At 40.8% G+C, this 24,215-nt stretch overlaps 1 protein-coding gene and 1 long non-coding RNA gene across 2 annotated transcripts; one reads left to right on the forward strand and one right to left on the reverse strand.

Moving 5' to 3' along the window:
• Positions 1 to 244: 244 nt before the first annotated feature.
• LOC144587091 (uncharacterized) lies at positions 245 to 13,753 on the reverse strand. The gene is made up of 2 exons (XR_013542256.1): positions 3,665 to 13,753; positions 245 to 3,612 (listed from the first exon to the last, which is right to left on the reverse strand). It is a non-coding gene; the product is annotated as an uncharacterized LOC144587091 (long non-coding RNA).
• A 4,077-nt stretch (positions 13,754 to 17,830) lies between these two features.
• Positions 17,831 to 23,951, forward strand: LOC140704707 (lysozyme C, milk isozyme). The gene is made up of 4 exons (XM_072991287.2): positions 17,831 to 19,019; positions 19,978 to 20,139; positions 21,570 to 21,648; positions 23,631 to 23,951. Exons 1-4 carry the CDS (start codon positions 18,881 to 18,883, stop codon positions 23,695 to 23,697), a joined length of 447 nt encoding a protein of 148 aa, XP_072847388.2. The 5' UTR covers positions 17,831 to 18,880; the 3' UTR covers positions 23,698 to 23,951.
• The last annotated feature ends 264 nt before the right edge of the window (positions 23,952 to 24,215 follow it).

The raw sequence follows: 24,215 nt of genomic DNA on the forward strand, positions 1-24,215 counted from the left end.
TTTCTGCAGATGCTAATCAGACCTTGTGAGAAATGGTTTGATCAAAAAATTGTGAAACTGGCATTTATTCTCGATCAAAATATGTCTAGAAATCTTTTCTTCCTCCTATCTCTCCTCCTCCTTCTTCCTCTTTATCTTCTGCTTCTGCTTTTTCTAAGATTCATTTTCCTGATTCATCATAAAATGTATTTAGGAGCAAGACCTGTTTATTTGTGATGATACATGTATAACAAACAGTTGCCTAAAATTTTTTTTGTTTATTTCCCTAGCTCCTCAGCCAAATGAATTTAATCCCTTATTCAAGGGTATATTTATTCAGTGGTAATAGTGACTGTCTTTGTGTGTGTACACATGTGTGTGCATGGGAGCAGTTAAGGAATCTTATTAGTTTTCCATTGCCAGTGATTAGGACAAAGAGAGAATAATGAATATTGAGCTTTTACCTCATGTACGATGTGCTGGTGTGTGTTGATTCTTAGTTGGCTGCACAGTTTGAATACTTTGACCTTTTGATGTGTACTTTTCAGCACTTCTTTTTAGACATGCACCACCTTCCCATAAGCACCAAAAAAATTTTAAAAGGTTGTAGTCACGGTGGCCCCTGGCATGTGGTGGGGAGCAGGCAGCACACCCGGTGATTTAGATATTAAGTTCCAGAAGCCCCAGTCAGTCCCGCCAAGGGCATTGTGGGAGCTTGACTGTAAAACAGCTGGACAGCCACAGATTGCTTGCCCTTCTATTAAAGCACATCTTGTCCTTTTCTGCTTTAGTTTGATGAGAACATGCTGAGCATTTCCTCATAAAGGAAAACAGAATCATGTCCTGGAAGCCTAATTTAAAATTATGCAAACATCAACACTCACTTCAAGAGTACCATCTGGAACAAGAATGGTAGGGAGAGCATGATCCGTGTTTCCATTACTCTGCTATGGGTCACAGTCTGCCCCTTGTAGCTAGAACAGGAGGACAGGGTCAAATTTGCTTCCCTAGGCTCTTCCAGACAGGGTGAAATTTTCTACCAAAGGATCGGATTCTGCACTTTTGCTTTCGAGAGATGGGCACAGGGAAACTTTTGGGTTTCATTCATTTTGGGTTCTTTCAGGAGTTGCCTCAAAGAATGGCTAAAGAATCCTTGAAACTATTCCCCCCCCCCTCCAAACAAACCAACCAACCCAACAGTAACAACCCAAGAGCAAGGCAACAGACAATCATATGCTGTTCTTGCTGTAGGCAACAACAATATATGGGAAGGAAAAATCAATCATCATCAGACCTACAAAGCCACTACTTTTAAATTTATCATCATACAGTGCCACTATCATCAGCAACAGGAGCAGCAAGGAACAGTCCATATGGGAAAGAGAAATCATCATTATGATCATTGTCATCAGACCTAGGTAGGGTGACACTACTTTTCATCCTCATCAGTTCAACATTATTATACCACACACACCAACCAAGTTTCTCTCAGACCACAAGAGTGATCTTTGGGGTGCAAGAGAGGACACTAATCAGCCACAGATGTGGAAGAAGTAATTTTTGCCACCATGGGTCAAATTAAGGTAATCTGAATGAAATCTGAAATTTTCAGGCCCCTCTCATTTGTTGAACCTAACGATTTGGATTTCAGAGACTCTCCTCTGGAAATGAAAGAATCCCCCCCCCCCAAAAAAAAGACAGAGCCTCTCACATATTGCTTTCCATTTGTTCAAACACAAAAGTTCAATCCTACTGGGTTCCATGTTGCTCCCACCACCCAGATGACACAAGATTTGTAGCAATTTCTGGATTATGAATGTAGGATATTGTACTTTTCTGTCCATGATTCAAAACAGCCTGATACTGCTGCACAAAATTGTGCCTGTGCTGCCAGGAGGAAAAAGGATGCCAAGCTTGCACATTGAGCCTTGCACACCAGCCTGCCCAAGTGGAACACCCAAAGAACAAAAATAGCCAATATAGCCCTGTGGCTAAAGCACTTTCTTTAGACAATCAGCCCTTTGTTTTACCCAATGTCCTTCTTTTATATGGCTAAAATATTAAATAACGTTTATTTTTAAAAAAGTAAAAAGTTGTAAAACATAAGATACTCAAAAGATTTACAAATTGTCCTGTTAAAATGCCAAGCCTCTAAGGATGAGATGAGCTTCTGAAAGCAATTCCCCAATAAATCAATAAAGAGCTAGCAAACTAGAGTATGATTGATTTACTACTTAATCACCATGCTATTCTATGTTGTTTTTGCTAAGTCTCCTAATCAATCAACAAAGGCTGTAAAATTTTGTCACTTCCTCCTTCCTCCTCCTCCTCCTTTCCCAACTCACACACACCTATCCACCCTTTCTATAGCCTAAATTAAAGTCTCTGCATCGTGACAGTATCTAATCAGTGTAAAGTCATTTGTTCCCAAGTACACACCTAATCTATAAATTTCCAAAGTCCACTCTCTGGTTCCCAGACTGATAAGCAATTAGGATGGAATCCAGTATCATTCTTGGTCTGCAACCTTAGAGTGGTCTTCTGGAAGCCAAAACAATAAGCTGCTTCTCAGGCTGGGGCATGGCACCTGTGAAACTCAGAAAAACAATTACTACAAAACCCATATCTTCTCATGCCTCCTCTTCAGCATTTAAAAATACACGTTTCAGACAGACTCATAGTTTTAGTATAGTAAAGGTAAATATTCCCCTTGACATTTAGTCCAGTCGTGTCTGACTTTAGGGCGCGGTGCTCATCCCCGTTTCCAAGCCATAGAGTCAGCGTTTGTCTGTAGATAGTTTCCATGGTCACGTGGCCAGCGCAACTAGACATGGAATGGCGTTACCTTCCCAGATGGTACCTATTTATCTACTTGCATTTTTACATGCTTTCAAACTGCCAGGTTAGCAGGAGCTGGGACAAGCGACGGGAGCTCACTCCATCATGTGGATTCGATATTACGACTGCTGGTCTTCTGACCTTGCAGCACAGAGGCTTCTGCGGTTTAACCTGCAGCGCCACCATGTCCCTTTTTAGTATGCATTCAATTAATTAGGAGATTCTTACCTTATCATTTGATTAATTATAGCTGATATAATTCTTTACATTTACTAACCAACATTTAGCAAACTGAAAGCAGCATGACATCCTTTAGCTAACCATCTGCTTGACATTTTTTGTTTAAGAAATGGTAGCAGACCTTTTACTGTCCCAGAGGTGGCTCCTGCTGGGTGATGATTTACAGCCCATCTGCATTAGGTCTATAGCTCATGAGTCCAGTTACACGACTTGAATTGGATTTAGCATGTTTTAAATCAATTTTTTAAAAGTACTACATCACAAACATGGAAGCGTGGATTGTTTTGTCAAGGAATCTCTCTCTCTCTTTGTTTTGTTTTTTAAATTGAAAGTGAAGTAAAGTACTCTTCTGCCAGCTCCAAAAAGCCCTGTATTGTAGGAAAGTGCAAGCTGATTTTGAAGTGAGAGCCTTGTTTCCAGAATTTGGTCTTTCCTTTCCTTTCCTTTCCTTTCCTTTCCTTTCCTTTCTTTCTTTCTTTCTTTCTTTCTTTCTTTCTTTCTTTCTTTCTTTCTTTCTTTCTTTCTTTCTTTCTTTCTTTCTTTCTTTCTTTCTTTCTACATACATACATACATACATACATACATACATACATACATACATACATACATACATACATACATACATACATACATACATACATACATACATACATACATACATACATACATACATACATACATACATACATACCCCACCCATCTAGACCAAAGTCTACTCTAGGCGGCTTACAATAATAGATAAAATAAGAAAAATATAATTAAAAAAACCAACAGTAATAATATAGTTTGAGATGGGAAAAATAATCAGGTGATGACAGGAGAGAAAGCCTGCCTAAAGAGCCAGGTCTTAAGTTTGCTCTTAAAAACACCCAGTGAGGGAGCCAGACAGATCTCTGGGAACAGACTGTTCCAAAGGCGAGAGGCTACTGTCGAGAAGGCCTGGTTTCTTGTTCTTTCTCCCCAGGCCCCTCAGCTGCCCTTCTTGGCTAGAACAAGTGATTTGGGTAGATCTAGGTGGGAAGAGGTATCCCACTAGATATCTAGGTCCTAAACCATTTAGGACTTTATATGTCATCATTAACACTTTGAAATCAATGCAGAAATGAACGGGCAGTAAATGCAAGGCAGCCACAGTGGGAGAAATATGCTGATGTTTTCTCACCCCAGTGAAAAGTCTGGTCCCCACATTCTGCACCATTTGAAGCTTCTATATCAGTCTCAAATGTAGCCCCATGTAGAGCACATTGCAGTAGTCTAATCTCGAGATTACAAGCGCATGGAGCAGAGGGGTGAGCGCTCCAACATCAAGATAGGGACGCAGCTGGGCAATCCACCAGAGATGGAAATACGTGGAAAAATAGGATATATTCAGTCTGTTGAGCAGACTCCTATACATATAATCCATTTCCTAGCTCTATGACTCAAAAATCCCTCAAATGTCCCTCCGTAATCGCTTCAGGAGCAGATGATTAAGCACAAGCCCTGTCCCTGGCTGCCAGCATTTCACACAATGATGACTGATGACTAACGAAGTTCATGGGACAGAGGCAGAACCAAAGCATCACCAAAGGTGGAGCTAACCAGATCGAGTTTGCCACCCAAGTTTAGCAAAACACAGACCTGGAAAAGTAATTCTGAGATCAGCTCTCCTGTAAAGTTAAAGGCTCTCAGTTACCTAGCTAAGACGAAAAAATTCCCCAAACTTTGCATTAGAACAGGAATAGCTTGTGACAATGCACTCTTCCCGGGTGAATCTATCTATCTTTCAGCTACCGTGATGCCTGAACCTTATCTCACAGAGAACAGGAAAGGAAGGAGTAATAAAAAAAATCATAGTCACTGATGAGACCCAGGACCTTGACCTTGGAAGACCTGGCTCCACTACACCACTGGGTAAAAATATTCTGAAAAAGAAAAATTGTGGGATCTGGTGATACCTTAATGTCATTTGGTATGAACTATCCAGTAAAGTGCCCAGCACTAATCAGGTGCTATACATCTTTTTTAATACACAAACACAAAAACAAACAAAAAATGTAGAGGAATGTTGGGTAACAGAGAAGGATCCTACATGCTTATTCCGAATGCAGTGGAAATAGAGAACTCGAAATTCCGCCGCCCGTCCCCCCCCCCCCCGATGGTCTGCTGTATCATCTGCTTGCTAAAACTGCATGGGCAACTGAGTTGAAAACGTGGACTTTCCCCTTCTCTGAATAATAAGAAGAACTTGGGAAGCTATTCATACTTACTTAAGAAGCCCTGAGACCAGTCACACAAGCTTCTACCAACTTCCTAATATGTGCGTCTTCCCCTTTTTCCATTTGGAAAATCCAAAGGAATGCAATGTACAGTGGGGTCTTGACTTAAGAACGGCTTGAGTTAAGAACATTTTGACTTAAGAACCGCTCTCATAGGAAAATATTGACTTGACTTACATACTTAGATTTAAGAACTGAAGAAAACCCACGTGGGAAGCAGGGAAAGTGCAAAATTTGAACTTTCAGTTAACTGTTGGCCAGTGAAAAGGGTGCCTGTCTGCTTCCTCACTCCTCCCAGCGTTTAGAGAGTGGATTGGGAGACAGTCTTCAGACTGCCTGGTACTGGACTGCCTGGACTGTATTTTCCCTGCCTTCCCTGAACCTTTCTTGACCTAAGAAAAAAAGAAACAAAATATCCCCCTCTAGTGGTCGAAGGCGGAATAGCAGCTTCCCATTAGTTTCTATGGACGGAAAAGAGCAGATACGGATCAAATGGTTTTCAATGCATTCCTATGGGAAATGCAGATTTGACCTGAGAACTTTTTGAGAACCGCCTTCCAATATGGATTAAGTTCTCAAGTCAAGACCCCACTGTACTTGGTTTTTATGTAAACAGCTTCTGACTTATGATGAGCCCCTGAATTAGTGACCTTCACAAGGTCCTGCCATTTAACAGCCCCCTTTTACAAACTCAAGGCTGAGGCTTCCTTTCTGAAGTCAATCCATTCCATGTTGGGCCTTCTATTCCTGCAGCCTTCAGCTTTTCCCAGCATCATTGTCTTTTCAGTAAGGGCGTGACTACACTTGAAAGCTGAATTGGAAAGATTTGGTTTTGCTGTGATTTGATTTGGAGCCTGTATGTTAGAAACATAGATGGGACCTTCTCTCCACCCCCTGGGCCAGCTGGGCCATTTACCTGTCATCACACATTGCTGGGGTCCTTCTGCTCCAGAAGTGCACCAATCCAGGCAGGAGCCCCACCTTCTCAGGCAGCCAACCACTAACTGGCTGCAGAGGGGGAATCCCTGTTCAAGTTCCTTGACAAAGTGGTTGGCTGCCAGGTGCACAAAGCACCCATCTCTTCTTAGAAATCACAATCAGTGCTCATATAGAGGCTGTGGGTTGATTCAGGAGTTCACACTTCATATTAGATGCGATGAAAGTTGCATTCCAGCTCACAGCCCCCACTTCTTTCCTTTCTTCTTCTGGTCCTGCTCTGCCGATACTTCCTTCCTCTTGTCCCACCTCTGCTGATCCTTTAGAGTTTCTGTGAAGCTGCTTTCTCATTAAAAACTTCAGACTACTACATGTAGGAATTACTTTATCTCTGGTGACATACACTAGTTTTTACTAGTTTAAAACTATATGTCACCAGAGATCAGTACTTACTGCATTTGTTATTTAAAAGTAAGGAAAAGGAGTAACAAATGGGTGGTGGGAAGTGGTGATCACGTTGTGGCATTTACCCCATGGCCCCTGCTTATTTCACCAACCTCAGCTAAATCTCCACTTATTTGTGATCATCCTTAATCTCAAAGTCCCAGCACTCTCTCTCAAATGAAATCAGGAAAGATTCAGGGCAATCTCCTTTCCTATATTGGGGAAATTTCTTTAGATCGATTTTTGAGAGATTTCCCTCATTAGAGTTGTTATTGTTGTTATTATTCTCATTAGCAGCTAATTCCAATTTTTCATCTGTATTTGAAATTCCATTTCTCTTTGTCTTAATTCCGTTTCCTTTTCTTTGCCTTTCAAGTTCTCACATTTTTTTCTCTTTAGAATTCTCGTTTCCTTTCTCTTAATTCCATTTGTCTAGCCACTTCCTCAGCTTTCGCATTTTCTCTGATCTCCAATTCTTTAAGCCTGAATTCCTGTTCTAACCGCCATTTTTCAAAATCTTGGGAACTTAGAACACCTTGTCTTTCTGAGGCATTTTCATCAGTTTCCTCCTGTTCCACTGGAGCTAGACTCTATTACCCTCCACTTCCTGAGGTAAACTTTCTGCCTCTTGACTCCCTTTTTGGCTATGGTTGGGTGGCATGTTTAAGTCTGAGTGAAGTAGCCTTTAATATCTGTACTGCTTTTTAAAAGGACCTGTCTTTCTGATGTTCATTCCAGCAACTACAGTGGTGCCTCACTTTACAATTGCCCCACATTACAACGAAACTGCATTACGACAATCTTTTTGCGATCGCAATTGCGATCGCAAAACGATGGTCTAAATGTGTTGTGTTTTTTTGGGTTTTTTGTTTTTGGTTTTTGTTTTGCTTTGCAATGATCGGTTCCCTGCTTCGGGAACCGATTCTTCGCAAAACGATGATTTTTAAACAGCTGATCAGCGGTTTCAAAATGGCCACTGGGTAAACAAAATGGTCCCCGCTGAATTCTGGGATGGAGTCCTCGCAAGACAGGCAGCGAAAACGGCTGCCCTGGAGGATCTTCGCTGGACGGTGAGTTTTTACCCCATTGGAACGCATTGAAGGGATTTCAATGCGTTTCAATTGGGGTTTTTTCCCGCTTTATGATGTTTTCACTTAACGGCAATTTTCCTGGAATTGATTATCGCCGTTCAGCGAGGCGCCACTGTACATTGTTGCGCTTTACTCAGCAGCTCTGTCTCTGGCTGTTCTCCAGCTCACAACTCTTTAGTGACTGTCTCTCGATGTCTGAGCTATTCTTCCTCTCAAACACTAAAATAATTTTATTTTCAAGCCTCTGCTTTTACTTTCCTATCATCTCAGATCTGCTCTGGCCCAGGCTTCTGCTCTCATCCAACACTGCTCCTTCTCAGAGCCTTGGATTTCAAGCTAGCCCACTGGGTCTCTCAAATCCTGAGGTAAACAAAAAAAGATTTTTTTTCCCTTTAGAGTCAGCTCCCTATCTTTAGTTCCCCCAGATCTGGGTTCCGAAGCCCCACCACTAAGCTTTTCCACAAAAGCTCTAGCAGGTCACCCACTTCTTCACCACAGATCGCTGACTAAAAGGTACCCATGACTCCATAAAATTCATTTTTAAACTTTGGCTTTACTGGATTATTTCGGATCCCACTACTAGACACCAATTGTGGCATTTACCCCATGGCCCCTGCTTGTTTCACCAAACCCAGAGCTCACGAAGGTATCCCAACACATCCCTTAACTTAACACACTGCCACCAGTTGATCTCTTTATCAACCTATATTTCCTATGAAAGACTGAGGTCATCCAGTACTGAACTTTTAAACAGAAACAGATTTATTGATTACAAATTGTTTTAGGACTAGTTTTAGCACTGTCCAATACCATTATATATATAGCAAGACAAGGTGTTCGCTACACCCATATTGAATCATTCCGAGTGATGCATTTTGCAAAATTACTGTTCAAACTTTTGATGTTCTGTATTCTGAGACTGTGAGGTATCTTTCCATGTTATTTTTCTATAGAAAGATTTTTCAAAAATGTAGTAGTCTGAAGCTTTAAATGAGAAAGTGGCTTCATAGCCAGCCATTACCATAATGCTTTGCTTTTGCATGCTCCCCCTTCCCTGGTCCTGAATATCACACCCCAACTGCTTGCATCACCAAAATACCACCAGACATATCCCCTATATTTTAAAAAATGTATCGCAATTAACTGTGTTGGGGAAAGTCTGTTTGAATCTTCCTAGCTGGAAAAGGTAGAAGCACACAAATACACACACTCCGGTGGCAGAGAGATAAAGCTGCTTTGGACCAATTCGATTTAGCTGTTGTGTCATGCGGTCAGTAAAACAATACTTCAAATTCACCCCTTTTATAAGTGGAGCAAATTGCATGGTATTTATCCATGTAGTCAAACTCTGAGTCTTGTCTTCTCACAATGCTCACAAAGTACAATAGCTTCCCTTTAGTCATTTTTGCTTTCTAGTGAGAATTCAGGGCCAATTTGATCTGTTTGTTTTTCTAACAGTCCATGCCATCTGTAAAGCAGTTTTCCTAGTTCCACTCCCCCACTGTGTTTCCATAACAAAATGGAGATTTCAGAGTCCTAGTCCATTATTTTATCCACTACTCCACACTGGGAATAATAGACATGTATATTTGCATCCAGGCTGTGTAGGACAAAGGGAATGAGCTTAACCTACATTTTCACCCACCCTTCCATAGCACAGCAGCCCCAACCCAAATGAGGACAGACTCAGAGGCCGAACAGCTACTCCAAAATTCGAGACGAAGGAATATTTAAGTTGCAAACCATGAATGTGAGAGCTATCAAACAAAGAAAAAAAATAATGTATTTATTTACTATTGAGTGGCTATGCTAGTGGGGGCTCATGGAAGTTGAAGTCAACACCTGAAGGTCCACAGGTTGCTTGGTTTATCTTACTGAACAGGCAAATTCATAAGGGACAAAACATCCTTTCAAATAATCCTTTTTTCAACCATTCCGGACATGTCGCAGAGATCTGAAAACATATTAGGCTCAAGTGAAATGACAGCATGTAACCACAACACTCATAAATCTGGTGAAGTGGAACAATATATTGCGACATTTGGAATTAAAATTAGCAAATGCCAGATGCTCCTGTAGTTACAACTTTGTCAGCCTTGATAGCTGTTTTGGGAGACCTCTAAGGATTTGGAAAAAAAGCAGCAAGGAGACAAGCATCAAAAGGTCAAAGTATTAAACCATGCAGCCAGTAAGTATCAGCACCCACACACTATCAGTGCAGGAAGGCACCTAAGCCAGGGCAAACCACACTTCAGCATGTTCTCTGCTTTCATTCATTGGCTACTGGCAATGGAAAACTAATAGGATTGCTTAATCAAAAGAGAATTGCACAACTAAAGACACCTACAGCACCAACCACAAAGGCCAGCCTTAACCAGTGGGTTGAAGTCAGCTGAGCAGCTTGGGAAACATTTCCATTCCAATAACTGTTTCTCATTTACCAGCAGCAGATTGCCTCATCTGGACTATAAATGTAGGGGGTTGGCCAGAAGAGGAACCACTTTGTTTTGCCTGGCATGCAGGACTGCTGATAACACAAAAAAGAAGAACCTGTGCTTATGTTTATTGTGAACATCTTTTGGGAAGGAGGGCTGAGCTTGCAGCGTCTCATCTGTCCTTTATGTTCTCTTTTTCTGACACTTGTAACAACCCTTTCAGGTCCATTTGCATCAGGGCTGTGTAGGACAAGGGGAAAGAGCCACAGCAAGCCCTGGAAAGCCACAACTTGCCCATCCTTCAGGATACCCACTCTTTCTTTCTCTCTATCAGAACACTGTGCAATTAAAATTACAGAAGAATATAATATATAAGTAAAATTAAAACAATTTAAAATAATTAAGACTATTTTTGACCAGAAGAGGGCTACTTCAATTATGTTACCTGGGACATTTGCTAAATCTTCTTTTGTATGTGTGGTGGGACATAAATTGCATGAGCAGAAGTTCATTGATTCTCTTGATTGAGAGTGAAGACCAAAGTCCAGCTGAAATGTATACGGAAGCTCTTCGCCAATGATGCAGCTGTTGTTGCCCATTCTGCTGAAGAGCTCCAACAACTTATGAATCATTTTAGAAAGGCATGCCAAGATTTTGGATTAATGATCAGCCTGAGGAAAACACAAGTCATGGGCCAGGGTGTGGACTCACCTCCCTATATTACCATCTCTACACAAGAATGGGAGGTTTTTCATGATTTCATGTACCTTAGCTCAATGATCTGACACTTTCTCTCTAGATGTCGAGCTGAATAATTGCATTGGCAAAGCAGCTACCATTCTCTCTAGACTCACATAGAGAGTATTGCTTAATAAGAGGCTGACAGCATATACCAAGATCCAGGTCTATAGAACATGTGTCCTGAGTACACTCCTGTACTGCAGTGACTCCTGGACCCTTCGTGCAAGGCAGGACATATCCTGGCAGGAGAGGAAGTTGAACACGTTCCATATGTGTTGTCTCCCATGCATTTTTGGTATCACCTGGCAGGACAAAGTTACAAATTCTTTTTCCAAGTCCTAGAACAAGCTGGAATTTTTAGCATATATAAATTACTGAAACAGCAATGTCTACGCTGGCTCGGGCATGTTGTGAAAATGGCTGATGATCGGATTCCAAAAAGATCACCTGTATGGAGAATTAGTTCAGGGAAAGTGCACCAGACTGTGACCGCAGCTGCAATAGAAGGGTATCTGCAAGTGGGATCTGAAGGCCTTAGGAATGGACTTCAACAGATGGGAAACTTTGACATCTGGGTGTTCAGCCTGGAGGCAGGCGGTGTATCATGGCCTATCCCAATTTGAAGAAACATTTGTTCAGCAGGCCGATGCCAAGAGGCAGTCCTGAAACCAGCAAAATCAAGGAGCTGGACAGGGGACAGATTGTATTTGTCTTCAGTGTGGAAGGGATTGTCACGCGCGAATTGGCCTTCTCAGCCACACTAGATGCTGTTCCAAGACTTCTATTCAGAGCACATTATCATACTCTCTCAAGATTGAAGGATGCCTGTTACTAAGTTCATCGACTGAATTTCTCCACAATCACATACATTAGTCTTTGATCTTCCTACTTCTCCTCCAAGTCTGGGGGCAGCTGCCCCCAGACTATGGAATGCCCTCCCGACTGAGATTCGTCTGGCGCCGACACTGATGACATTTCGGCGCCAAGTCTAAACCTTCCTGTTCCAGAAGGCTTTTAACTGAAATAATATTAGCTGTGGGTCCGATGGCAATATTATATATTTTTTAATTGTATTTTAATTGTTGCATATCTTTGTTGTATTTTGGATGTTGTAAGCTGCCCAGAGACCTTTGGGTAGTGTGGGCGGCATATAAATAAATAAATAAATAAATAAATAAATAAATAAATAAATAAATAAATAAATAAATAAATAAATAAATAAATAAATAAATGACTTCCAGATGGTCCAGCTAGAGTCTTGCCCGGGTGAGAAACACTCTTCAGCATTCATTCATAGAGCAAGGTGTGTTGTTTTTACTTCTCCATAGGCTTGGCCCACCCTCATCTGCTTTAATATTTAGAGCTTGAGAAGTGGGCAGGAAAAACTTTTCCTCAATTTTAGTCATTGTCTACGGCTTTGATGTCCATGAAGTATATGGACTTGGTGCAGCATTACTTTATTTCTTTCATTATTTGCCACCACTTCTTGACACGCTTCTGGATGGACAATCATAGATTTTTTCAATGGGAATAGGTTTCGGGCAACCAGTAATAATCCCATATGATTCATTATGAACTACAGTACCTCCACTTGTTTGGCATATGCTGGTAATTGCCGAATGGTACAATCCTGTTCAAAGTTTTGTTAGTGAGCCTGTGGCTCCACAAAGCATTAAGAGTATAGATGATACAATTCCAAACACTGAACACAGACCGACTTACATTCTTATGTAGACCTGGTGGCGATGCATGGAACCAGGTCCTGCCCAGAATGTCCGCTCCGCCAGGTACGGAGCTGCCACAGTGGGGACGCTTTGCCTGCCTGCCCTGAGAATGGCTGCTATCTGGGAGGGGAGGAGGAACAGAGCCTTTAAAAGGCGGCATCCTTCTCGCCTGGCCTCTTCTTTGATTGGCCGAGCAAGAGGGAAGCCTCCACAGCGGTTTCGTTTTCCCCTGCACGCAGCTGGACTAAAGGGCATTTGGAATTGGGTCATGCAACAGTGCAGCCCCCAGTTCGAGATAATTGTCTTGCTTGGGGAGGAGGAGAGGACCGGGGGAGCCCTCTGTGACGTTTGCCCCTTGCGGCCCCTGTTTGTCTCCCCAAAACAGAGAGCTCACAAAGGCAAACAAAAAAAAAAACCACCTTTTTCACACGCTGCCACCAGTTGATTTCTTTATCAACGTATTTTACTTAGGAAAGAAAAGGTCCATTCATCACTGTCTTTTGAATAAAACAGGTTTATTAATTACAAAAGTTTTTATAATTATTCATAAGTATCTTCTTCAGGTTCATCAAGCATCAATAACAATCTTCTATATTATCTTACAGTTACTATTTGCTCCTCAGACTAATCCCACCTCAGATCTCCCAACTCTCTCTCTCTCTCTCTCCCTCTCTCTCTCTAACTCTGCCTTAACTCTACTCTCCCTTCTCCTCTCAGGCTTCACCTTTTTAACATCTCTGGTGGCCCCACCTGTCAACCACATCAGAACATGAATGCTGCAATGCATAACCTATTCAACATAATAAGGGTGAATGCCACACCTTCAAATAAAGAAGTCTTTTTTAAAAATTATTTTATTTTCCCATCATAAAATTTTATGATGTATTTTATGTATTTCCCATCAAATACATAAAAAACAGGGGGTGCTGCCAAGAGAACAGCCTTCTCACACGCGCTCCCCTCCCCCCCGTCTCCCTGAGCCACACTGGGCAAGACCACAGCATCTTGGCAGAGTGGGAATCTAGAAGCCCCATTAGCCCTTGGGTAGGGGGGAGAGATTACTCTGCTGATGGGGCCAGCCTTGCAGAAGGGTGCATGCAGCTGCTAGGGTGTGTGCGCGCACTGGGAGTGGAGGAGCGCCAGGCAGTGGGAAGGAGAAGCGCAGAGGGGACGAGGCGACAGCAGCAGCAGCTTCATCAGGTGACCCGCAAAGGGGGGGGAAGAGAGAAACCTAAAAGCAGAAGCCCCAGTGGTGCCAAACCCCTGAGGGAGAAGACTGCCGGGCAGGGAGAGGGCCCCCCCCTTCTGGATGCACAGAGCCACATTTCAATTTTTTGTGGACCCCTTCTCCTTTAATGTGCAAGATGCCCCTTCTGTGCTTCAAATGGAGCTCATTGACCTGCAGTGCAACTCTGAACTCAAAGCGAAGTTCAGGGAGGTGAGTGGAAAAGCAGACAAGCTTGGGCAATTTTTGAGAAAACTGACCCCCAGCTTCCCTGAGCTTTCCCGAATGTTCAAGCGGACCATGTGCCTTTTTGGGAGCACATACTTGTGCGAAAAGCTCTTATTCACCTTGAACTTCAATAAGTCCAAGTACAGGTCCAGACTGACTGATGATCATCTTCAAGCCATACTGAGGGTCTCAACTGCTTCCTCCCTCAAGCCAAATGTGGCTCAGCTATGCAAGAGGAAGCGCTGCCAGGTCTCTAGCAGCAAGGAGTAGGCAAGAGAAGCCATGTTCAGAAGAACAGCTCATGTTCAGGACAATTCATGTTTAGAAGATTAAAGGTTAAAGAACTGTTAATGCAGACATTTGAATCTGAATACAGCAGATACAGAAGACTGAAGAAACCACATATAGTCGCCCACTGAAGACTTTTTATTATTATTATTAATTACTGATTGATTGATTGATTTTCTTATTAATTCTTTATTTATTTATTTATTATCTTATTTTGTGTTAAAAAAAATAAAGAGATTTGAGAAGATTGGAATTTTTTTAACAAAGATTTTCTGATGGAAAATCTGATGCGGCCCAGCCTCACCCAGACTCTGCCTCCAGCAGCCCCCAGGTAAATTGAGTTTGAGACCCCTGCTATAAGCCTTCTTGTATAATAATACATTTCTTGCAGCAAGATCTTCTCCATATTATTCATTTTACTCATTTACTTTCTGTTTGTTACAAAGCTTTTGTTTTCCACCATTCATAGAATAGGTTCCAGTTTTCATAATAAATGGATTTTTCTTGCCCTTTTAGTCTCTTCGTTAGTCTGTCCATTTCTGCACACGCTAATATTTTTTTTTTATAATCAATTCATCTTTTGGCGGGTCTCCCTCTTTCCATACCTGTGCCCATGCTAATCTAGCTGCTGTCAGGATATGTGATATTATATAATAGCTTTGCTTGTTTATATTATTTGGTATCAATCCCAATAAGAGGCTTTCTGGTTTAAATTGTATTTCTTGCTTAGTCATTTGCTTAGTCCATGTATGAATTTTAATCCAGTATTTCCTTGCAATATCACATGTCCACCATGTGTAGTAATGAGTTCCTTCCTGGTTTTTGCATTTCCAGCATTTATTCAAGATGTTGACAGAAATTTTTGCAAGTCTGGATAGAGGAAGATGCCATCTATAAAACATTTTGTATAGATTTTCTTTATCAGAAGTTGCTAATGTAAACTTAAGATTTTTAGTCCACATTTGTTGCCATTTTTCAAGCTCTATACTATATCCAAAAATTTTTGACCATTTTACCAATGTCTCCTTAACCTCTTTATCTTGGGTGTCCCATTGCAATAAAAATTTATATACTTTTTGAATTTGTTGTTTTTCTATACTGAGTAATATTTTATCAAGTGTTGTATATTCTCTATAAAATTCTCTCTCTTTTTTTTGTCCTGATTATAGATCGATTGTAGTTGCATTTGGGGCCACCATGAAAAAATCAGTCCTTGGCTCTCTAGCTAGTCTTTTGTCTTTAACAGTCCTTCCTCATTTAAGAGCTCATTATATGTCATTATTTTCTCAAAATTTAATAGGTTTGGGTGAGTGAATGCTTCCATCGATGACATCCATCTAGGAGTTTTCACATATATTTTGCATTTAATTTTTCCCAGACTTTTAACAAAGAATTGCTTATTACATTTCTCTCAAAGTATTTATGGGTTTTTGCTCTTCCATACCATAAGAAGGCGTGTCAGCCCGCTTGAAGGTTGTGTCCTTCTAGATATAATATTTTTCTGTTTTTTAATTTTATCCATTTCTTAATCCAATTTAAAGCACTCGCTTGATAATATAAATTCCAATTTGGTAGACTAAATCCTCCCCTTTCTTTTGCATCTTGTACTAGCTTACGTTTAATTCTGTGCTTCTTCTTTTACCATATAAATTTTGTAACTAAATTATTTAACTCTTCAAAGAATTTAGTTTTGGAAGAATGTTCATTTTGATCGTTGTGATTTTACCTAAAAAGGATAATTGTAATTTCTCCCGTCTTGCCAAATCTTGTTTTTTCTGCTCAAGAAGTTTCCCATAATTGTCTTCTTTTAATGAGGAACATCTAGCGGTCAAATTAATTCTTAAATATTTTACTTTCTTTGCTGTTTGGATTTCTGTATTCGATATAAGTTGGGTCTTTTGTTTTTGGGTTAAGTTTTTGGTTAAAATTTTTGTTTTTTCTTGGTTCATTTCTAATCCGGCTACATCTCCATATTCCTTTATTTGTTGGAATAAAATTGGAGTTGTTTACACTGGATTTTCCAGAATAAAGACCAGGTCATCCGCAAATGCTCGGAGTTTGTATATTTCATCTTTAATCTTTGTTCCTTGTATTTCTTCATTTTTTCTAACTTCTCTATTCAGTATTTCCAGTGAAAGAATAAACAGCAATGGGGAAAGTGGGCATCCTTGTCATGTACCTTTGGCAATCTCAATTTTGTCAGTTCCTTCTCCATTTACAATTATTTTTGCTGTTTGCTTTGTATAAATTGCTTTTATCATATTTAGGAAGTTTCATCCTAAGTCCATCACCTCCAATTGTGTCTTCATAAATTCCCAGTTTAAATCATCAAAAGCTTTTTGAGCATCCAGGAATAGAAGTGCCATTTGTTTTTCTGGATGTGCTTAATAGTATTCTAAAATATCTATTATTCTTATATAATTCTTTAATTGTCATTTTGAGAGGAAACCATTTTGATCTTCATGTATAAATTGTATTAAGTATTTTTTCAATCTTTCTGCCATAACAGTTGCAAATATTTTATAATCTACATTAAGTAGAGAAATCGGCCTGTAATTTCTTATTTGTGTTGGATCTGTTCCTTCCTTAGGTATTAGCGTGATGTTTTTTTCCAACCAGGTTTCCGGAATCATCGCTTCTTTTAATGCTTCGTTGCATACCTTTTTTAATGGCTCCATTATTTCTTCTTGGAATATTTTGTAGTACTCCGTAGGAAGTCCATCTGGCCCAGGAGTTTTCTCATTTTTTTGATTATTTATACTTTCCATTATTTCAGCAATCATTTCATTATTATTATTTCAGTATTCATCATCTTTCTTATTTCTTCTGGTACTTTGGGGAGATATACTCTTTCCAAATATTTTCTTATCCTCTTCTCATGTATTACCCATGCTTTATAAAGATTGGTATAGAAATCCATTACTATATTATGTAATTTTTTTGAGTTTGTAGTACACCTTTTTTATCTTTTATTACTCTTTTTTCTTTTTATATGCTAACCAACATCCTGGTTTATTTGTGCTTTCAAAGAAATCTTGTTTTGCGGCCTTTATTTGTTCTGCCATTTCTTCTGTCTCCATAAGATTCAGTTTGTGTTTCAACATGCTCATTTCCTTTTTCACCAATTTATTGTTAGGGTTATTTTGTAGCTCTAGTTCCAACTTCTTATGTTCTTCTTTCATATTATTATATTATATGGAAAAAATATTTTGGTTAGTGTATTTCTTTTATTTTTTCCTTTATGGTTCTTTTTGTAGTCTTTTACTGGATCCACTATGGCATTAAAGTCTCCTATTAAACAAATAATTTGATAATTCTTCTCTCTTAGAATATTATAAAGCGTCTTATAAAATGTTTCTTGAGCTTGATTAGGGGCATATATAGCAACTATCAGTGGTTTTTTTATTATTAATCTCTGTTTCTACCATTAGGATTCTTCCCTCCCGGTCCGTGTAGATAAATTTGGCTTCCTTATGGACTTTCACATAGATGGCAACTCCTCTAAGAAAAGTCTAATATAGATTATAAAATAAAGAAAGGAAGAGGGGGAGATTGAATATTAATTATAATCAGCCATAGGTGAAAGGGGGGAAAAAGCAAAGGGGTATTGGTGGTGGCCATAGGGATTAATTAGAGGAGGAAGAGAGTAAGGAGAGGGGAGAGAGAGAAAGAGGGAGAGAGATAAATAGAAAAAGAGATTATATATATGCGCTCTAGAAGGGTCCGGAGGTAAAGGCTACACCAAGATCCAAGGATTTAGCTAAATCTCGCACTACGTTAGACCCTCTTGTAGATCAGGGATTTACTTATAAATCCTTAATAAAGTTGTGGCCCAAGTATTAGCCCAGGAAGGTACGCGTAAAGGGTCATAAAAGGTAATTTCAATTGACATTTCTTTGAAGAATTCTGTACCCCAAAGGAAAACATCCCTGAGTATCTCATTGTCTCTTCTAAGTGATCTATTATTTTCTAAAGCCTGGAAGGAACCTTTTTATTATTTTATTGTTTTATTTCTTTTCCCCAATATAGTTTGTTTCAGCCCAATATGTGGTCTGAATGCTTCCAAGAAATGGCCAACTGGGACACTATATAGAAATATATTTACGCTACATCATGGCTGAATTCTAATGTATATGGTTGTGTCTTAAAGTCACAACGGAGAGGATCTCATTACCTTCCTCTCAGAAAAAGGAACCAAGACAGCTAACAGAAAAAATCTTAATTACTGTAGCTGAAAGAGAGAATTGAAATTTCATTAGGGGATATTCCAAGGTTGTGTTTTCATGCCAGCTTTATTTCCTTCTTTGATTGTCCAAAGAAGTTCCTTCATTGCTTCATATACTATTTCACAATCAATATTCCCTTTGTCATCTATCCAGAGGCAAATGTTTTGGGTTATAAAAGCCACTTGATCTGAAGGAGTCCACACACTATCCTTCAGAGAACTGCAGCCATGAAAGGTCTTCTGGTCATCTCACTCCTCTGCCTCCTCGTTGCAGTGAATGAAGCCAAAGTATTTGAGAGATGTGAGCTGGCTTCAACTCTGAATACGCATGGGATGAAAGGCTACTATGGCTACAGCCTGGGCGACTGTGAGTTTGCTTTCCCCTTTTCTCCATCATTGTCATTCTTTACCTCCAGTTTTGCCATTTCGCCCCATCTGTACGATGTTTGATCTTGTTCCTAAAATTCCCAATTTCCAGATCCTGATAAAAGTCAAACCAGGAAAGTTTTAACTTTGGATCTCTTGTAGTTTCTTTTAAGGGTACACCTGTAGTGGAGGCTATGGAAATTACTAACCAGGGCTCGCTATTGACCCTTGGGGCATTTTGTCACAAGTGGAAGGCATCTATTACTTGTGTAATTGACAATTGCAGAAAACAAGGACTTGGGTTATAGCCCTCCTAATGAAATTCACATAACACAAGAAGGATGGGGGGGGGCAGCTATTTTATAAAGAGGTCTATCCTTTTTAATTCATATGTGAAGAAGAAAGTCAAGATTACATTTTAATCCTGTATATCTATTATGATTATGATTATCATCATCAGCAGCAGCAGGAGGAGGAGGTACAGATCTCAGAAATCATCAGCATCAGAGCTACAAAAACCGGCAGTATTAGGAACAGCATACATACTATGCTGATATTTAACAGATACTTACGTTTTTGTTTAAAACTTGTATCTGTTATATAATACCAGTCAATGCTTTTATAATTCAGCCACAGGGACTGTATATATGAAAAATGCTGAGGTGAGGGAGCATTAGAAAAACAGTCAGGGATAAAATCTCTCTCTCTGTCTCTCTGTCTGTCTGTCTGTCTCTCTCTCTCTCTCTCTCTCTCTCTCTCTCACACACACACACACACACACACACACACACACACACACACACACACACCTCTACCTTTATATATTTTGCTTAAGTTTTAAAGGTTGCTTTGAAATGTTTTTACTGATACAAAACGTTAACTTTTTCCCCTTATTTTCTCTGTGAAATATCACCACTGATATTTTAGCTCTCTTTTTGTATGTATTTCTTTTGTTCCAGGGCTCTGCCTGGCTTATCACGAGAGCGGATTCAACACCAGGGCTGTGGGGCCGCCGAACAGCGATGGCAGTCGGGACTATGGGATTTTTCAGATCAACAGCCGCTGGTGGTGTTCCAATGGACAAGGCAGAACAGCGAACGGATGCAGAAGCTCCTGCAATGGTAGGCCATTAACTACCATTCCCAGAAATTCTGGCCAGCACAGCTAGTGAACAAGGCTTCTAGGAGTGTTGGCCCAAGAATACCTGGTTTTCCCAAGGTTGGGACACCACTGCTGTAGGCCCACCATGAGTTGCTTGACTTTTTAAGCAGAGGCAGCTAATGGATGGTGGTTGCATTGGTAATTCATCCTTAAATTTTAGGGGAGGTTTCCCACACTTCTGTCATGAGCCATCCTCACACTGAAATGATCAGTGTGCATATATTGTGTGTTGTAGTTGCAATTACTAGGTAGCCTTCTTTTAGAGATGTCATTCCCCGCCCCATTTGGAAAGTTTCATAGAAGCTATACAGGGTGCCAAATATCTAAATAATCCGCAATTTTACAATGTGTTTGTGTTCACTGAAATCTCTCTCCACACACCTGAAGCCTTCGTAGCTGAAAACCAACCAGAAAGAGAAAGTCTGAGCCAATTGCCTCAAATATACAGCCTTCAAGTCTGAGGAATTCTGGGGAAGCCTTTCCCAACTTGGTGCTGCCCATATATTTTGCAGTACAATCCCCATTAGCCATTCTTTTAGGGACAGACAAAAGTTGTAGTCTAGAATATCTCGGCTGCACTTGGTAAGCCAGTGGGAGAGGATGCCCATCATGCTGATGCAGTCCCTGTGGGAAGAAAGACTAAAACCACATAACCACTGTTGTAGATATGCGATTCAGGCAGGCTTTTTTATTTGAGAAATCAAACTCCAAACGAATACCATGTTTAAATCTAGAAAACTAGTAAACAAAATGGCAACCTGAATTGTAGACTCTGAGAGGTGATATTACAATGACACACACAATCAGGCCTAAGAATCTTTCTCTTCTACTTGTGGGTTATCTGCAGAAACATGAAGCAGAAGGACAATCGCATATGCATACATGCTCTGTCAGGTTCCCCAGACAGTAGTTGTGTGACCATTTTTTACAATCACTTTAATAATCAATGCACAAAAGGTCGCACAAGGGGAGTCTGATGGAGCAGGAGCAATACTTACACAACTGCCCTTCGGTCCAGCTGGTCTGCAATAAGATACTAGTCACAGTGGTTAAACTGCAGTATTGCAGCTAATCCTCTGCTCATGACCTGGGTTTCATCCCAAATGCTCAAGGTATCCAGCTCACGTTTGAGGTTCGTAAATTGAGTACCCAACTTGCTAGGGGACAAAGTATTGCTTGCATAATTACATTGTAAACTGCCTAAAGATTATTCTAGCACTGTTGGCGGGGAGGAGGGATATGAGTTACAACAAGAAACAAATGTCTATCTCTACCCTGGGACAGTCTACATGCTCCTGATGGAACTAGCTTTTTGTACACAATATTGTTGGAAACATACTGTTTAATAATCCCAACTAACCTCTCTGATTTCCAACAAATCTTCCGACAGCTTTCATCAATGATGACATCACAGATGACATCCGATGTGCAAAGAGAATTGTCCAAGACCCCCAAAGGATGAATGCCTGGTAGGTCCAGCTTTGGTTCTCTCTGTGTGGAAGATCTGCAGTGGAAGGAGTGGGGCTTTCACTTGGCTTTACTCCTCTGCGTGTTCACTCAGAAGTAATCCCCACCAAATTCACCATAGACTACTCTCAGATGTGCCTTAAGCTTCCTCGTTCTCTGGTATTGTATCTGTATCTTACCCTCACCTTCCATGGGTAATGAGAGGAAATACAGTAATAGAGAAAAAAAATATTAAGAGGCTCTTCTATGCTCCATGCCGTTCCTTCATCTTCTGTTGCAACTGGAACTTCTGTGGTATGGAAAGTAATCTTACAGTAGAATCAAATTGGCCTACTTTCATCATGATTGACTACGTGAAAGATAACTCTTTCAAACCCTGAACAAAATTGTTAACTGCTCTTGAAGACACTGCCCACCTTAGGGTCAAATTCTAAGATTCATTTAAAAAAGTCACGGTTAAGACGAGGTCAATGTTAAGGTTCCAGAGACACCAATCTAGAGAGACTCTCGTAGCTGAGAAATCAGGCTTGCAAAGAAAGCTCCCCAAAGAAAGGAAGCTAATTTGCAAACGACAGAGAGAGAAATGCCTGCTGTGGCATTGTCACAGTCTGGGATATCGCAGGCAGTCCCGCACCAGGGGCAAGGACACTAGGACCCAGTCCGCCATGCAGAGTATCAAGTCCCACAGCACTCACTGTGCCATCGGGTCGTGACTAAGCAGAAGCAGGAGCACAAGGCTGAGAACATGGAGTCAGAGCAAGGCACTGAGATGTAGGAGGCAAGCAGCGGCAAGAGCAGGGACCAAGGCAGCAGCAGAAGCAGGAACGCCAGAACTCTGGAGCTCAGGAGCAGCAAGGCCGGAAACACACCACAGCAGGGCCAAAAGACCTTTGTTGCTGAGGCAATGCCATGATTTACTTCAGTAAACAAAAAACATGGTGCTATAAGTCAGTTCAAGGTCAGAACCCAGAGAATCTGTCAGAACCAGCGGGAATCATGCTGGAGTCAAGGAATCACAAAAAGAAGTCCAGGTCTGGTCCAAGGGTCAAGATAGCTCCAGGAAATACCAAGGCAAGTTGTGGGTAAAGACAACAGTGGGTCCCTGCACCAATTCATCATGGGAGCCTGCCTTATATGGGGAGTCCATGTCTTTACATGGCTCTCAGTTGGCGTCCCTAGCTAGGATCCTTCAGTAATTACACATTAGTCACAGCTGAGCCCTTAACTGAAACACTACCGTCTCTGCTAAATGCTGCTTATGCCAATATGAGCCCTACTTTCCTTTCCCTGGTGTATTCTAAGGGGATGGAAGCTTGGCAGAGAAGGTGGAAACGTTACTGAAGTTATAGGAAAAATCTTCATTTCTCACTGCCAGCTGGCCATTTCTAAGCCATGACCCAGTTAGCTCCTGGCAGTGCTAAACAAAAGTACGTTGTTTACACTTCCATCATAGCGCAAAGGGGGAGGAAGGTGGGAGCCAGGTAAAAGCCATGTGGAGAAGCTGCCCCTGGTCCTTTTGAACAGGGAACCCATGATGTTCTGCTTATCGTATCAGGCTCAATGAGGACTGTTGGTGAGGGAATCTGACCCTTACCTCATTTTAGTTCCCAACTTAATGGATGCTTCACCTGCAGACATCTTAGGAACCCAGAGGAACCAGGTGATTATGAAAGAGATTCCCCTCTAGTGGGATCTGTTTGGGTTTGGCCTCATCCAGTTTCAGTTCTGAAATGGAAGGCACCGTCAGACCATAGGTCTTGCAAGGCTTGTAGCCTCCTGAGAATAGAAGAACACACAATGTCATTTTAAGATACGAGGAAGTTATTGAGATATTCAATCCCAGTTAGTGATGAAGAATTGGAGTATCTCAGGAACTTGGAGCTATTCCGCTCTGTAAATCTCTGTACTTCTGTTGTGTAGCCAAAATAAATTTTAACCAGAAATCCAAAACTCTGCAATAATATGTTCTCATTTTGACTTCCAGGGTAGCATGGGTGAAGCATTGCAAGGGAAAAGATCTCTCAAGCTGGACGCGTGGTTGCAAACTCTGAATCTGATGGTCCTGCGTATAATCCAACATTTCTCTTGACTCTCCTGTAATGATCAGGATAGTTTCCCCTTTATGAGTAGCATTCGGCTGAGATTTCCCCCCCCCCTTCTCTTCATGTATTTGCATAGTGCACCCCATGTGGTGGGCAAAATGGTCTACTCATATGATTGTGTGGGTCAAAAGATAGGCAGTGATCTTGATTGAACTTCTCTGTTTCTTTGCTGGCATATCTTCAATAAACTGGGCACAATCAAACCTCATTTTCTGTTTAATGGGTGAATGGGAGAGGAGCAAAGCAAATAATAAGAGAATATTGCATCAGGCCTTGATTTCCTCTCCTGCTCCTCTGCACCTTTAACATGGCCGTTCTGCACCATCCTATCTGGCTGCTGGCCTCCAGAAATGAAAGGGGATTGGCTGGTCTCTAAGAGTTTCATTCCGTCTTTAGAACAATATTGACAAAAGGTCCTGTTCATGGATGGTGAAAACATCAACTGATAAAAGGACCAAATGAAGAAT

The sequence above is a fragment of the Pogona vitticeps genome, chromosome 2 (genome assembly GCF_051106095.1).
Source record: "Pogona vitticeps strain Pit_001003342236 chromosome 2, PviZW2.1, whole genome shotgun sequence".
Classification (NCBI taxonomy): Eukaryota; Metazoa; Chordata; class Lepidosauria; order Squamata; family Agamidae; genus Pogona; species Pogona vitticeps.